The following is a 15,872-nucleotide window of genomic DNA, read 5'->3' on the forward strand; positions in this document are numbered from 1 at the left end:
CTGGACAAATTCCCCATTAACGACGCCAACACGATATCCACCTGTTCCCAGTTTTCAGATGATACATGTTGCAACAACTATACAAGTTTGATGAGGCCAACTGTCAAAACGGCAATCACGCAATCGGCGTCTTTGGGTCGGACAAACGCCACGTCTTTCGGGCGGGAATGATGATATCTAAAGTTGAGGGGACGAGATTCAGCGACGTCATGAACAACAGTGACTCACGAGCGTCATGTCGTAGCCGAGGTTGTCGTATTAGTCGGGGCCGGAGCTTGCGTGACTCAGTAATACCGACCCTAAATTGCGTTATGAGACAAATCATGTCACGTAGCCATGGAGTAGGCAGCTTGCCGCTCGAGTCACAATCTGAGTTCAAATATGTTTGGATTAAACATTGTGAAATTCAACAATGCTTCAACTTTAACTACAGTTTCTTTGTGGAAAAGTGTATACCCATGAAAAACCCTGCTCCCGCCATTGCCAATGCCTTGCTGGATCCCAGAGGGGATGGAGGAAAAAAAAAAAGTAGAATAAGTACACAAATACCTTCCCCAAGTATGTATAACGGCGTAAAAATGAAAACGAAAAAGGGGAAAGAACAAAACGTACAAAACAGAGACGACCGCCCATAGTGAATCCGCAAACCGGCGTCGACTCATCATGTCGTGGAGATCATTTGTCGAATACGCGTGATTATAATCGTCACCAACAAGAATGGCAGACCAGAAAATAAGCCAGAAAGCCAGGGAACCGCTAGTATTGGGGTGTGGGAATGGATTTCCACTCTGGGATACCAGTAGCAAGAAGCAGGCGTATAAACGTAACAGGAAGAATGTACCTTTTTGTGGCACCAGTGATATATGTTCGGGGGGGTACAGAATAATGCCTATAAAGATCATGGCATCGCTCACCTAGGGGCGCGGAAGGATCGCCGAGAGCTGCACACCTAGTCACCGTATCCCCGGACCCCAATAGGGGGGCCCATCGCAACGTCTGCCAAGGGGCGTTCACTCACCCCAGATTGACAAAGTGCAGAGTCAAGCCGTACGCAGCTTTTGAGACACCGCCCCCAACCCATCAGGCTTGTTAGCCGCCGATTCTCTGATTCGACTGTCCTAGGAAGTAGATCCTGATGCGTCTTGGCAAACATCAGTGATGGCCGTCCTATGCACCTTCGAGGGGTTGCACAAAGTTGTAATTGAAATCCAGCAGGCCGTCCAACATCCAGTGCTGTGGGTCGAAAAAATCGTAATTTGTCTCGCCGTAGTTCATGCCGCTCAGCATGTTGTTTGTTGCTTGGTTGCTCAGTCCGCCAGATGCTCCAGGAGTGAGCGCGCCGTTGGACGCGAGCATGCTGTTCGCTTGCAATCCTTGAGTTGCCGGCATAAGAGTGCTGTCCAGATGGGTCGATGACGCCGAGGACTCGTTCGCTGAGTCCGGATTAGTAGGCTGTTTAAGGGCTATTTGGGGTGGCACGTAAGTCAGTCATCACAGTCACACCGAAGAGAGACCTGGATGCAATGGCTCGGGCACGGAAAGGGGAAGGGGCTGGGAATTGCATTTACCATCGAGTGACCCTCTACCTTGGGCTTGGTACTCTTCTCTCCATCGCCAGACGGAGTCAAAAACAAGACTCATGCTGTGACGACACCGCACCTTGAGCTGCAATGTGTCATCAATGAGAAGTGGGGAGTCATCATTGTCGTAGGATGACTGGCTGTTATTGTCGAGCCGGGCTCCATTCCACATCTGTACCATCAGCTCGGCTAAGCGCCATTGGAGGTCATTGTTCACGACACTTGTCGCGCGGATGGCGTTGATTGTCTGATGGAAGAGGTTTCGACCGCGATCAAAGTCAATCGTCTTCGCAAAGAAAGACCGCATGAGCTTCAGCAATGCGAAGCCCGCCGCAATCAGCATTTGTTGGATGTAGTTTGTTGCGTAGAGCAAGATCTGCCCTGGCGAGTTCTGGCCGGGTGATGTGACTTTATCAACCTCAAGAATGTTGTCGAGGAAACTTGTCGTCGCTCGCCAGAGACCCATCAAATCGTCAATGTAGCCAGGAGTCGTGCTCGAGTCGAAGAAGCCAGCTAATCGTAAATGGAGGGCAGCTGCTCTCATGTGAAGGTTGACGATTGGTCCTAGGTGCTGAGAAAGGATTGAGGCCTGCAGTTCGTTGAAATCCTTGCGATACACTCTCATCAACATGGCTCGGTGCTCATCTCCAGCAACGCCTCGGGGATCGCTAGCATTACTATACATCTCTTTGGAGACTTTGTCACAAAACCTCTCAACCTGAAGTCTGGCCTCGAGTTCAGGGGCCAATCGAAAAGGCCCATCCTCGCCTCGTCGAACGGCCAAAGTCCAATCGTAGAGAGTGGACGCGGGTTGACCGTAACCAGTACCTATACTTTGAGCAACAATGTTGCAGACAGCCCAGGTTTGGACACGGTCGTGGAGCTGTTCCTTGTTGAGATCCACAGATACCCGGGAAAAATCCTGGCTGTGATTTGGTCTGTGAAGGCCAATGCCCGTCGCAACCTTCATCATGACACCACATAGGATGTGTGTAGGATCAGCACTTGTCGTACTTGTTGGCAGGGGCCAGGTGCACAACAGGCACAGAGCCTTGACAACGAAGTAGCTGCTTGGAACATCCCCAATGGTTGACCACAACAACCGTGTTAGAGGCCCTGATATCGACGTCAACAGCGTTGGGTCAGCACTATATCGGCGAGCAGCGACTGAGATTATCGACCAAAAGAGTAGGGAATGCTGTTGGAAGTATTGATCGGGCGACTGCTGGGGACTGAGGAATGGCAAAAAAGGATGGTAGTAGGCGAAAAATTCGTGGAAAAGTTGATTAACCGAGTCCTCGGTCAACCGAACATTTTCAAGCTCGTGAGTATAGCGTGGCAAGCTGTACGAGCCTCCCCTTTTCAGGTGCAACAGCGAGGAGACAGCCTCGTCAGATCCCATGAGAGAAGGGTTCCGCGTGTGTGTGTAGACGCTCGTCGCAACGGGAGACTGGAGGTCCTCAATGTCGTCTTCGAGGGTGTAACCCTGACTTTGGGCGCGTACAATATTGCGTCGCAGCCTTTCGATTTCCTTCTCCATCTCGGCATGCTTGCTGCGTTTCCCGATACGCTTGAAGTTTGACTCAATTTTGCACTCAAGTTTGAGACGATTGCACCTTGAGCAACTCTGGAACGGATCTTGCACAACATCGCATCGTAACTATTCCAATTGGGAGTTTTGTCAGCCAAGTGGCCCCTCCAAATGCAACCATCTTCAAGATGACTCACCTTCTGCTGCCGGCACTCGTTACAGGCACGCTTCACACCGGGTTGGCGCTTTTTCGAGTCAGGCTCGCCATGGTCATCGTCTTGACCAATATTGCTGCCTGGGCTACTGTCGAGAGCCATGCTGCTGCGCTTCCTCTTGGGAGGGCCGTTGTTCGCATGGCGTGCGCTCACGGGACTTGTTGGCGACACGGGCGTAGCCCCGCCGGCAGATATTGTGGCCGGACCGTCCATGCAGGGCACCGGAGAGCGGACGGTCAGTCGCGCTGAGACAAGACAAGACACAGCACAGGCGGGATCGGAGGACCCCTCCCGGGCCGGGCGTGGCGTGAGGTGCGAACGGAGCTCGCAGGAATAACTCGGCAATCGGAGATCTCTTGGACGGTGAGCGAGGGCTCACTGGGGCGGCGGTCCGGTGTCGCGACGAGTGTGATGAACTGTTGATGTGAGGTGGGAGCTGGTGCGGCCGAATGCGGAGGGCGGGGAAGTTTACAATTTTGACCTGAAGGGCGAGGCAAGATTTGCGGTGGATAGGGACTCGTTGTGCCTGCCCCCCCGGTTGGGCGTTTGGGGGGGTTGAATGGGGATAGAATGGCTGGGGAGGGCTGTCTCATTGGTTGTTTTGTTACCTCGCTTCCCCGCTTGCACCTTCTGCAGCGGGCGGGGTTAAAAACCGTTCACACCTGTCAACTGCCTGATGCGGCATGGCGCATATCGGAGTAATCGCACCCGACTCTCACCGAGACCTGCCCAGCTCGTAGCCATGGCTGATTCAGTGCACAGACAGGCGTGACATCCCCTGGAAGTTGCTGAAAAAGAACAAGCATCGACGAATGGAGTAGTGATATATTGGGCAGATCGCAACCTCCGATATCGTTATCCTATCCTCCAGATATCCACTCTGCATTTATGCATTTGGAGAAGAGTTCCACGACTCCGCTGGTGCTTGCTTTGGTGCCAAGAGTAAGCGCTCCATTGATGACAGACAGAAACCAAAAGTGGAAACCGCTGGTGGAAATCGGTTCTTCCGGCAGGTGTGGTTAATGGCTGGAAACCGTGGGCCCTGTGACTAAGCACACATCAAGCCGTCAGTGGTCGCGTAATTATGGCATTGCAGGAACTCGACACTATCCCGAGCAACAATCCGATAAAACGAACAAGCTTCTATAACTTTGCGATCCGCCGAGAGGGTCTGACTCGAGATCTTTGGGTATTTATGCGTAACCCTTCGTCCGGTACTTCCCTTCCGTCGCCAAAGAACCTTGTCTTGTTTATGCATAACCTCCCTCCAGTATACCGTGGTCAGCTTCAAATCTGTCGTTCAACATAAGCCATGCCTGATATGAAGGGAGAATGCTCAGCTAAACACCCCGAAAAGGTCTTGCTCGCACTACCACCAGTCTACCAAGGAAAAGGTTCATATACTGAGACTCCGAGGGGATATCGCGACATCCAAATCTCTATGCCTGGATCGCGGTCAAAATCAAGTGAGACTTCATGTTTCTAGCGAAACGTAACGTCAGAGCTAACTTCACTGACAGTCGATGTGATTCAAGTGGACACAACAGCTCTGCCTCAGCCATTCCTTGACCCAACAGTGTTCAGGCAGTGGCAGACCAAATCCTGACGCAACTTGGAACGTATAGCAATACCTTGTGTATAATTGTGAGTACACTGTACGCAAAGATACATCCCTGATTTCGATCGGGCAATATTGAGTAAATGGTACTTGTGGACGATACCATTCTTTTTGGCACATCGTCTCGAAACCCGGGCGACCATCTTTGAACGTGACATTGCTGCTCACTGTGTGCGTGGGACTTAGTGCCGCTAGATCCTTCTGACGGTTAAATCCATCAATGACACCTCCATCGCAAGCGTCATATTTTCTGCGAATTCAGGGACCGCAAGTGTGAAATTCATGCGGTTAACTACCATTCCTGCCAGCATTGGACTTCTTTTACCAGCCCAACTGCCAGCATCAGAGCATTTCTATGGGCGTCCTTCGATTGAAGACACTATGCATGCTGCAGTTGTTGACCATACAAGAGGTGTCAAATATTTCCCCGCCAATTCAACATTGCCCACTTTAAGAATGGATGTCGGACGAAAGATCAAGGTCTATCCGGTTCCATCCGGCTGGACTCCTCCAACTATTGAGAAGCTCCACAATTGAGAAGCATAAAGAAACAGGACCAAGTTCTCCAACTCGGGGCATTTCTTTGTCTTGGGTTCGGGCTTCTCCCGAATAATTCATCGCCAAGACTTGGTCAGTTAACGATTGGTTGAATTTTCATTCAACACCACTAGTTGAAATTCAAATCTTCAGCTGCAAAGAGATCCGTACTTATACATAGTAGGAACATCACACTGGGGACCTGTTCGATGCGCTCTCCGTCAGTATGATGCGGACAGCCGGCCGGCGACGTGGGTGGGCTCGTCAATCGACGTGCCACTCCTGAGTCCCTGTCCGAACCACTCGGCACCTACACCCGGCTGGGATGCGATTAATGGGGATGCCCACTCATCCGATCAGGATTTGAAAGCAATTTGCAAGATGATCTTTGAAGGAATGGGAGTCCAACCAGCAGACGGCTAGGCAATGACAGACTTCCTTGTCACATCCACTTTCCGCAACGAATGCGGGGTTCCGTGCACTTAGTGCACGGCGTCGAACTTCGGCACCTTGAAAGGGCAAGGGTCTGGAGGCACCTATGTATTTCTCTCAGTCTGGCGGCAGCCATATGACCCAACTTTATAAGTGACCAGCTGTAGTCCTCGTTTTACTAGTCTATGGAATTATCTTCTCTCTTCTCTTCTTAGATCCCAACGTTGAGTTCAACACTTTCACCTGACATACCTATCAAATAAAGTTCAAACCATGACGATTTCAGGCTCGTCTCATCCCAATGGCACCTCGACAGAGGAGTGCTTTACTGTGCCATTCTTAATTGACGGGGAGAAGTTGTATCCTCAGAACACATTCGATGTTGTGTCGCCTGCTACCAGCAAGGTTCTACACAAGTGCGGTAGTGCCACTGAGAAAGATGCTCTCGCGGCAGTTGATTCTGCCGCAAAGGCTTTCAAGAGCTGGCGTAGAACAACGCCATCAGAGCGTCAGGAAATTTTTCTGAAGACTGCCGCCATCATGCAGAGCCGGAAGGAAGAGCTTTCTCGAATTATGTCAGAGGAGACCGGCGCGGCCCCAGGCTGGTCCGATTTTATTGTTGGGTTGGGCATTGGATGTATTAAAGACGTTGCTGGGCGGCTTGTCACTGTGGAGGGCGCAATTCCCTCAACAAGGGATCCGGACGTGAGCGCCTTGGTGGTGAAGGAACCCTACGGCGTTGTGCTCGCTATTGCGCCCTGGTGAGCCACACAATCCCATTGGAACTAGTCGTCATCAGAGCTAACTCATATTCAGGAATGCACCTTACATACTGGGCGCAAGATCAATCGCATTCCCTATTGCAGCTGGAAACACCGCCATTCTTAAGGCTTCGGAATTGTCTCCACGGGTATTCTACGAATTGGCTTCCTGCTTCCACGAGGCTGGGCTGCCCAAAGGTGTGTTGAACGTGATAGCTCATGAGCCAGCCAATGCCGCGGCTGTCACGACATCACTCATTGCGCACCCCGATATCAAGAAGATCAATTTTACGGGTAGTACCAATGTTGGGAGGATCATCGCGAAGCAGGCTGGCGAGCACCTGAAGCCTGTGCTACTTGAACTCGGAGGAAAGGCCCCAGCAATTGTGTGGGACGATGCCGACCTCGACCTGGCCGCCAACCAGTGTGCTGTCGGTGCTTTCCTACATGGAGGACAAATTTGCATGAGCACGGAACGAATTATTGTTCACAAAAAGGTCACCGAGGAGTTCCAAGCTAAGCTGGTGGCTTCCGTCGAGAAAATCTTTCCATCGAAGTCCGATGCACCGGTGCTTATCAACCAGCTTGCTGTTGAGAAGAATAAGAAGCTGCTTAGGGATGCAGTAGACAAAGGAGCTGCCGTTGTGGCAGGAAAGATCGACGCCGAAGAGGTGTCTCAAACGAGACTGCGGCCGATTGTCATCAAAAACGTCAGCCCCGATATGGACATCTACCAGACAGAGTCTTTTGGGCCCTCTGTCTCTCTGTTTGAGGTGGAGACAGAAGAAGAAGCTCTGAGTATTGCTAACGACACCGAATACGGACTCACGTCTGCTGTCTTCACGGAGAATCTGCGTACGGGTCTACGTTTTGCCAGGGAAATAGAGTCCGGTGCTGTGCATATCAATAACATGACGGTCCATGACGAGAGTGGTCTGCCTCATGGTGGAGTCAAGTCCAGTGGCTTTGGCAGATTCAACTCAACCGGTCTAGAGGAGTGGGTAAGAACCAAGACAATCACCTACCGGATCTAAGTTTCTTCATGATAGCACCAGCGTAGAATAGTTGCACCGGTTTGTTATGTTTAACTCCAAATGCTGGATATCCTCCTTTCTCCGCCGGTGGGTTTATTGATGCAATGCGGGGTAATGCCGGGTTGAAGTGCCGGCATGTGCTTCTATCTATCCCATAAAAATATACTATACCTGCATGATTATCTTATGCAGGTGGGCATCAACCTCGCCTTGCTCGTTCCATCAAATGCACGTTGCAGGTCACGTTAGCCAACATCGCTAAAAGTCGATCAATCGTGATATATGACCAACGTAGGCACCTTCTTCGTTGGCAATAATTAAAGCATCCCAGTTACTCAAATCTCACAGCCCTTCGGTTGTTTTACGCGGCTTCTGTAGTCTGAGACTAAAGCTAACTTATGATGTGAAATGCAGTAACAATAGAACAATATATTTGATGAAGCTTGAACCGAGAGTGCTTTGACCAGAACATACACAAGTATCGAGCACGCCGTGCTGCACTCCGTACATACTATGGTAGAGATTTAAGACTAGTTACGGGCTCGGAGTGTTGATCTGGCTCCACCAAGAATCAGTGAGACATCGTTGGGGTCCTCCACGCCCATGCAGATCTTGACAGAGGCCAGGTGGTTAGCAACCATGTACATTCTTGTCTTTGAATGGCTCTTGCAACTTTGGCCTTGTCACGTCATCAATCCCCTAACTCCCCGATATCTGTAACGAAATTTCATCTTTTAAATCCCCTAACTCCCCAATTGTAAGAAACCCTCCGAGGCTTGTGTAAATCTTTCGGATGATACTCTGCAATTGAGTTGTGAACCTGCATAAGCTTGGTCCTCGAGCGGAACTGTTCGACAGCCTCCTAAGTTTAAGCTAAGCCGAGGGAGGTTGGAGATTACCCCAAAACGCCAATACGAATTTCTTAAGCATAGGAGCCTATCCTTCCCTCCTCGCCAGTCTTTTCTGTTGCGTCCAAACCTTTGTGAGTGGTATTACCTAGCATTCCTTATATCCGTTCTCCCATAAGATGAAAGTAGAACTCAGTCTACCAGTTCAAGAAAACAGATGTTTTGCAATGCATCAACTAGAACATCGAAACATTCTTCTTGTCGCACCAAGTATTTCCTCTCCTTCAAACACGCTTGACTTGGTAATGATAAGTCCAGAACAGGGGAGTTAACCATTTCGAAGTAAACAATTCCAGCCTGCTCTGTCGATAAGATAAGGGAGACGGTGGGCGAGTGACCCGTGCAATCCCTGTAAAACAGAGACGCTAGACCCCTTGCGTTAGGAAGCTCTCAAGATCCTTGCGTAACAATTCGAATTGACCCTCGAAGCCTTCAAATGTCAAATGGCATGACGACCAATTGGCGATAACCTGTGCCATGCTTCCCTCACGGGCTGTCCGACCAGCTTTTCGAGCGCTAACAAGTCTTCGCCATGCACCTATAAGGCCTCAGTCGCTACCGAGAAGATGCTATTCCGACAAAAATCCCGCCGCACCAGTCGCTGCCGCCGAGGATGACCTCCCCGATCATCGAAAGTTGGGCGTTCAGCAGGAGCTCTTCACCACCTCCATCTACAGCCCTGGATCCCCAATCTTCCTCCCCAATGGAACACGAGTATTCAATAGACTGGTGGACTTCCTGCGGCGTCAATACGTCCACTACGGTTTCGACGAGGTCATCACGCCGAATATCTATAAGAAATCGTTGTGGGAGGTGTCGGGTCACTTGCAAAACTATGCAGACGACATGTATACCGTCACCAGTCGCGCGCGAGCGCCCGAGCCCGCGGCTGCAAGTTGCTGTGGTGACAGAGAAGCGCCTCACGAAGGTGAAGGCGCCACCAGCCGGTTGGCAGAAGGCGAGGACGACGACTACGGTCTCAAGCCCATGAATTGCCCTGGCCACTGCCTCATCTTCGCCTCCAAGAAGCACAGTTATCGCGATCTCCCTATCCGCTACGCCGATTTCAGCCCTCTTCACCGCAACGAGATCTCGGGCGCTCTCAGCGGCCTCACTCGCGTGCGCCGTTTCCACCAGGATGACGGCCACATCTTTTGCCGACCTATCCAGATTAGGGAGGAAGTATTCAAGACGTTGGATTTTATGAAGACGGTTTATGGTGCGCTTGGATTGGACTACTTTGACTTTGCGCTGTCTACGCGGCCGACGGATCATTATATTGGTACCGATGCCGAGTGGGAGCGGGCAGAGTCACAGCTGCGCGGTGCTTTGGAGCAGGCCGGGCTGAAGTATACGATCAAGGAAGGAGACGGCGCGTTCTACGGTCCGAAGATCGATGTCATGCTGCATGATTCTCATGGAAAATCCCACCAGGCTGGAACTATTCAGCTTGACTTCCAGCTACCGCAAAGATTCGAACTCGAGTACCACGCACCCGCGCCGGAGCTCGAGGCGCAAGGCGTGCCGCTGGAAACTGTTGATCCCGCCCTGTTGGAAAACTACGGCCCTGTGACTCCCGTACTAGTCCACCGCGCTATTCTTGGTTCTGTTGAGCGTCTGATGGCACTCCTGATCGAGGAGTACAAGGGCAAGTGGCCGTTCTGGCTGAACCCCCGCCAGGTCGCAGTCTTGACCCTGAACGACACGGATCCTGTGGTACAATGGGCATCCGAGATCAAGGATGTTCTAACTGGCCACAATCACAACAGCGGGAGACAGCCGAGCCCTACTGGCTTCGCAGTCGATATCGATGCTAGCGCACGTTCGCTGCAGAAGAAGTTGGCGGAAGCTCAGATGAAGCAATACGGTATTATCGTTGTGGTGGGTAAGAAGAACGTTGAGAACGGAACTCTCACCGTGAACGAGCGGTCGTCTGGCAAAGACAAGCAGACCGGCAGCAAGGGACGGAACGACATGAGCCCCGGAGACCTGCTCGAAAAGTTGAAAGAGATGGTGGCGACGTACCAATAGACGCCATGCTCTGTAAAATATGTAAAATGTACACTACTCCTACAACGACGCTGGCTAGCTATTGAGAATAAAAGTCATGATGAAATAGACAGCCAAGACCAACGCCCGAGTCATTAAGTCCACTTCCCAGGACCCTTCTCGGGTCTTCGGGAGTCCTCCTCTGCAATCATCCTCCCGCTGTAATTGTCTCCTCAACCTAACGGAAACGGTGATCCTTCACGGTTCCCAAATCAATCGCAACTATACTGTCGATGATGCTGGTCCCCTCGATCCTGTCACCGACCTCTCGAAGCCCCGTTTGACTGATGAAATAGTGCTCTACGCAGCGGAAATGATTTAGCATACAATGGTGGATCGCAACGCTCGGGGTGGTTGGTGCTGACTCACTTACCGTTTGAACTTTTCGTCCACCTCAGCACCGGTGCTCTCGATGCGCTCAACCAAGGCCTGCCGCTCAGCAAGTTGATCGCGCATGAACTCAACGGTTCTCTTAAGTACAAGACCTTCTGAGCGACCCTGGCCTTCCAGTCCTGGTACCAATTCTGTCAACCGGTCAAAACCTTCACGGATCGCCTGACGTCGCTTCTGTTCTATTTTTCACAAAGGTGAGATACTGTGTTTGTCATGGAACCTCTACAGTAGGCACTAGCGAGGCGACAACAGGGCTATTTGAAGTCGCGCAAAAGGGGAGTGGATGGTTGGGTACCTGACGCAATGTGGTTTTGTTTCTTCTCTGCCTCGGTCAGGCGAGGCTTCTCCTCCGGCTGGTCGGCATCGCCGGGGGCTGATGGGGAGTTGGACTTGTTGGGAGAAGACATGGCGCGCGCAAACGATGAAAGGGACAATCAGGCAACGCAGCAGGAAGGGTTATGAAGTCGCGTCAATTCATGGGTGAGGTTGTCAGAACTACCCTGGGAGGGAGCAGGAGAAGTGTGGTGTTTCGCACGATCACATGCGTTTCGCGCCAACAAAACGGGTTTCTTGTGAGATCTGATCCCCCTCCGCATTATAGGATTCCAGAGCCCCCTGTAAGGTTCCTGCAGCACGTTTGTTTCCGTCGGCAGGGCTGGCAGCGGCAGCTGAGCGCCTTAGAACGGGAGATAAGACAAGGAAATGTGGATCTGGCGGGGTTGGCATGTCAAAGCACACTCGGCGGTGACGGTGTGCCTCCAATGAGTGCCTCAAGTGTGTCATTGCTATCCAGGGAAACTCCTACCCCACAATTCCGACAAACCTCCTTTCTTTCCGATAGCTGTACTCTTCTTTCTTTCCCCTTGTCATTGATGATACCTGAGACGGCTTAGATTCTAAACCTTCCTCTTCCTGTATCACTTCGGCAAATTCCGACGAACCCCCTGCGCCGAGACCCTGTTTACAATGTCGTCCGAGTACAAGCTTCTCTCCGATCCCCCACCGGATTACTCCAAGGCCACCGCCGAACATGGCAAGCCCCCCACGACCGCCGCCCGGCCACCAGCTCCCGCCGGCGGACCAGGACCCGGCCCCCGCGGGCCGCTAGCCCTCAACCTCCCCATCATCTCTTACCTCAAGTCCAAGCGCGTAATCCTAGCTTCCGCATCCCCGCGGCGACGCCAGCTGCTCGCCCAGGTTGGCCTCACCAACCTCGAAATCACTCCTTCGACGAAACCTGAGGACCTCGATAAGACGGCTTACGGACCCTATGAATACGTCGCCGCGACGGCGCGGCAAAAGTGCCTCGACGTGTACGAGACGGCCCTGCAAACACACCTTGCGTCGATCCCAGACCCAGATGTCGTCATCGCTGCCGACACCGTCATCGTCACTCAAGACGGCCGCGTACTCGAGAAGCCGCGCAGCGAGGCGGAACATATCAAGATGCTGCGTCACCTGCGTGACACAAGGCTGCATCGCGTTCTGACGTCCGTCTGCGTGATTGCCCCCCGGGAGGATGCGCGGTCTCCGGGCTACGAGATTGCGACCCATACTGAGGAGACCAAGGTGTACTTTGCGCAGGAGGAGAACGGGCTCCCAGACGACGTTATTGAAGCGTACGTAAAGACTAGAGAGGGAGCAGACAAAGCTGGCGGCTATGCTATTCAGGGAATCGGAGGTTTGCTTCTTGTTGAAAAGATTGAAGGCAACTTTGATAATGTGGTTGGTCTGCCTGTAAGACAGACATTGGTGCTGGCGGAGAAGGCGGTATTCAAGCAGGACGAGGAAGAGGTGGCCGAGGACGACGACGAATGAACCATCCAAGATGATTAGACGACTGGCACATACCAAAATGTCACGATGTGGAAGAGTACGCACCTAGGGATGGTATTATGATGACCAATTTACCCAGCTGGTACCCCTTACCTGCTCAACAGCTCTCACATCCGTTAGAATACCGAATTATTTCTGAGGGGCTTCCCACTGAGCTATACGAGTTGGCCTGTCAATAGAGATATGGACTGAGCAAACAAAGTTTGCCTTGGTTTATAATGAAAGAGCCCAAGCTAAGCTCCATGCACACTGACTGCAAAAGCAATATGTATGAATTACAACTCTGGATCGCACATGGAACAGCGAGCATTGAAGTGAAAAGCAACTAGATGGTGCTTGATGAGGCCAGCACCGAGGTGCCACCTCGACACTGTCCGGGGAGGCGGTCAAATACATATCCTGGTGGCTTTAGATAATACGCAAACGCCAAGACATCACAGGATACCGAGAGTTTCATTTTCATGTATTGGTCATTGTGACAACTTCTTATTCGTTTTCTTGCAGGGTATTGAATCTAGCTCGCACTATACAGAAGCTTACAGGCTTGACAGCTTCTATATACGATTACGCCGCCGCTCTTGCAGCAAGGGCGGGAGATCCAAGCTGTGCTGCAATTGGTAGTGTTGCCGTAACAAATCTCGACGATCAGAGTTGAATGCGCACTTATCTTTTGAGACACCAAAAGGACAATGTAGCCACTTCAAGTCCAGCTTGTGCTTTCTTCGGTGTCTAGAGAGACTCGAGGCGCACTTGTACCATTTGCCACAATTTTCCATCGGACACAGGAAGCCATTCCTAATGTCAAGTCAGTCACATCGACATTAATATACAAGGCATGCATACACATGTGGGTGCTGACTTACTCGTTGGCCTTACCCTTTGTAGTAGGGGGCCTTCCTTTAGGAGATTCTAACATCGGGATTGAGATGTCCGACTTCCTTGGAGGCTCTTCAAAGACAATGACATACTCCCGGTTCTTGTTAGCCTAGGGTCGCAATATACCAATACGTAAGTAAGCGGGCTTCATGTTGACTTATTTGTGATCACAACACTGGTTAGAGGAGTGGACTTGGGTTGACGCACTGAATTTCGATTTAGCTGTAACAGAACTCCATCAATAGAGGAAAGATGTGTTCATTTGTGGACAGGTTTACCACATATAATGCCCTGATGGGGCGTAAGCACCCCATCTGAGGGCTTGAAGAGTTGTTCGGTTCTAAAATTTGAACGATGCCAAATCCTGTGATGGGGAGCACATACGAAGAAAATCGAAAAGTTTGAATACCTGGCAAGCGGTGTGAATCCTGTAAGAAGGTCCGGCAAAGACGTGAACTCTGTGATGACACTTCGGATACATTTTGACTGTCATGAAATTTCAACATCAGCGTTCTATGTTGAAGACTAAAGAGCATTTTAGTTGCTCTTACGTTGGCCGAACATCCTTGATGGCTTGTTCTACTATGTTTTGGTAGGATTCGTGCATTTCTGCCGTTTCTGCACGTGTATGAGATGCTTTTGTCTCAATACTGCATGTTGTGGCGTTTGAATCTATTAGCACCTTCACCAAGTGTTGGAATGCGCTATGCCATTCTTCCTTCCCTACGAAAGGCTTCATGCATGAATAGCATCTATTCGAGGCGGTCAGAAGTTAATTTATCCTAAGGAACAAATCAACGGTAATCTTACTTCATCAAGCTGTTTCCGAGCGTGACCGGGTCTGTTTCCAAACAAGAAATGGCAGGCAGATGCAGATCCTTGCTGAGCTGCTGGCTAAGCCATAGGTATTGATTCGCTTATTTCTTTCTCAATGTGGGATTTGGTATCTTTATCACAATAGTTCCTTCGCAAAAGACTGAGCGAAGGAAGCTCTGCATATTCCAAAGAAGCTTCGCCTTGTTGTAACAATGGCTGGGAACTCCATTCTTGGCTGAAGTCGTCTTCGCCGGTAAGAAGACATAGTTCCGTCTTTAAAGGCCATCCAAGGTCAAATTGGTGGTTCCATGTGCTAGATGTGAATTCAGTCTTCTCTGAATAGTCCATATCATTCCATTAATCAAAGGATATTGTTGGAGCAGGACATCAGTCCAATATAGCTGAAAAAGGTATTGGCGAAACAGGTATAGAGGCAGTTAAGAATGAAGTGTAACTCTTGCGTTGAGAAGGTGGGCAGTGATCGTAAAAGCAGAGAGAGACATAGAGACAGAGAGAGTAGCGATGGTCACAAGAAACTGATGGCAAGGCTGAGAATGACAAAAGCAGGTGATCCAAAACCTACACTGGCTGGTCGAATGAGACCAACTGAAGTAAAGGAGATATTGTCTGCGGGGATAAGAGGAGCATGCTTGAATAGCTAAGGAAACTCGGTCTATATTTATGAGTATGTTGAGTGTTCGCCTTCAGCCAGAGGCTACCACGATTTAACTGAGTGTGAGCGTCTCTATCGGAAGGCATTTGACGCTCATTTACAGTGGGGCGTCGTCCCCGAAACAGAAAGTACTCAAGACGGGGGCTACACATGATTCGCCGTCGTTGTGGTTGTCCGAACGGACCGTCCCAAGCATGCGCCACCACCAGGCTACTAGTAGTGAGACCCCCCTCCTGGACTCTCCTACCTATCACATCCCGAAAAACAGGAAACGGGTTTCAAATGACTCTGTACGGAGGACTCTGCCCTCCACTGACTTCATACCGATGCGGCCTTCCCATCCCAACATAGAATCCCTGTACTCTGCCTGAGACCACAGACCAAAATCATCATGCCCTATTCCAAGACAACCATTCGAAATGCATTTTCTGTAGATGGTCTGTATTCGTAGTCCTTCGGCGCCCATACCCCTCACGCCGGGCATGTGGAACCTCTCTCTACGACGTGAGGCTTTCAACACCGCGACTCAGCGATTCCTTCGGGAGGATCGTCTTGTACCTTTTTTAATTTTATTTCTTTAATAAATCCCTAGCCATGTGATGTTTACCACCAG

At 50.8% G+C, this 15,872-nt stretch overlaps 6 protein-coding genes across 6 annotated transcripts; 4 read left to right on the plus strand and 2 right to left on the minus strand.

Moving 5' to 3' along the window:
- Positions 1-1,167: 1,167 nt before the first annotated feature.
- Positions 1,168-3,539, minus strand: CTRU02_209840 (C6 transcription factor; the record flags this gene model as incomplete). Its single annotated transcript, XM_036720656.1, has 3 exons — positions 1,168-1,463; positions 1,569-3,240; positions 3,309-3,539. The coding sequence occupies 3 exons, from the start codon at positions 3,537-3,539 to the stop codon at positions 1,168-1,170; spliced, it is 2,199 nt and encodes a 732-aa protein (XP_036587496.1).
- A 1,099-nt stretch (positions 3,540-4,638) lies between these two features.
- Positions 4,639-4,932, plus strand: CTRU02_209841 (uncharacterized protein; the record flags this gene model as incomplete). The annotated part of the gene is made up of 2 exons (XM_036720657.1): positions 4,639-4,792; positions 4,847-4,932. 2 exons carry the CDS (start codon positions 4,639-4,641, stop codon positions 4,930-4,932), a joined length of 240 nt encoding a protein of 79 aa, XP_036587497.1.
- Positions 4,933-6,186: 1,254 nt separating this feature from the next.
- On the plus strand, positions 6,187-7,708 carry CTRU02_209842 (aldehyde dehydrogenase; the record flags this gene model as incomplete). The annotated part of the gene is made up of 2 exons (XM_036720659.1): positions 6,187-6,674; positions 6,730-7,708. 2 exons carry the CDS (start codon positions 6,187-6,189, stop codon positions 7,706-7,708), a joined length of 1,467 nt encoding a protein of 488 aa, XP_036587499.1.
- A 1,385-nt stretch (positions 7,709-9,093) lies between these two features.
- CTRU02_209843 (threonyl-tRNA synthetase) lies at positions 9,094-10,647 on the plus strand (the record flags this gene model as incomplete). The annotated part of the gene is made up of 1 exon (XM_036720660.1): positions 9,094-10,647. The coding sequence occupies one exon, from the start codon at positions 9,094-9,096 to the stop codon at positions 10,645-10,647; it is 1,554 nt and encodes a 517-aa protein (XP_036587500.1).
- Positions 10,648-11,034: 387 nt separating this feature from the next.
- CTRU02_209844 (helix-loop-helix dna-binding domain-containing protein) lies at positions 11,035-11,465 on the minus strand (the record flags this gene model as incomplete). Its single annotated transcript, XM_036720661.1, has 2 exons — positions 11,035-11,237; positions 11,354-11,465. The coding sequence occupies 2 exons, from the start codon at positions 11,463-11,465 to the stop codon at positions 11,035-11,037; spliced, it is 315 nt and encodes a 104-aa protein (XP_036587501.1).
- A 559-nt stretch (positions 11,466-12,024) lies between these two features.
- CTRU02_209845 (uncharacterized protein) lies at positions 12,025-12,876 on the plus strand (the record flags this gene model as incomplete). The annotated part of the gene is made up of 1 exon (XM_036720662.1): positions 12,025-12,876. The coding sequence occupies one exon, from the start codon at positions 12,025-12,027 to the stop codon at positions 12,874-12,876; it is 852 nt and encodes a 283-aa protein (XP_036587502.1).
- Between the last annotated feature and the right edge of the window lie 2,996 nt (positions 12,877-15,872).

Source organism: Colletotrichum truncatum (assembly GCF_014235925.2).
Source record: "Colletotrichum truncatum strain CMES1059 chromosome Unknown Contig_0006, whole genome shotgun sequence".
Taxonomy (NCBI): Eukaryota; Fungi; Ascomycota; class Sordariomycetes; order Glomerellales; family Glomerellaceae; genus Colletotrichum; species Colletotrichum truncatum.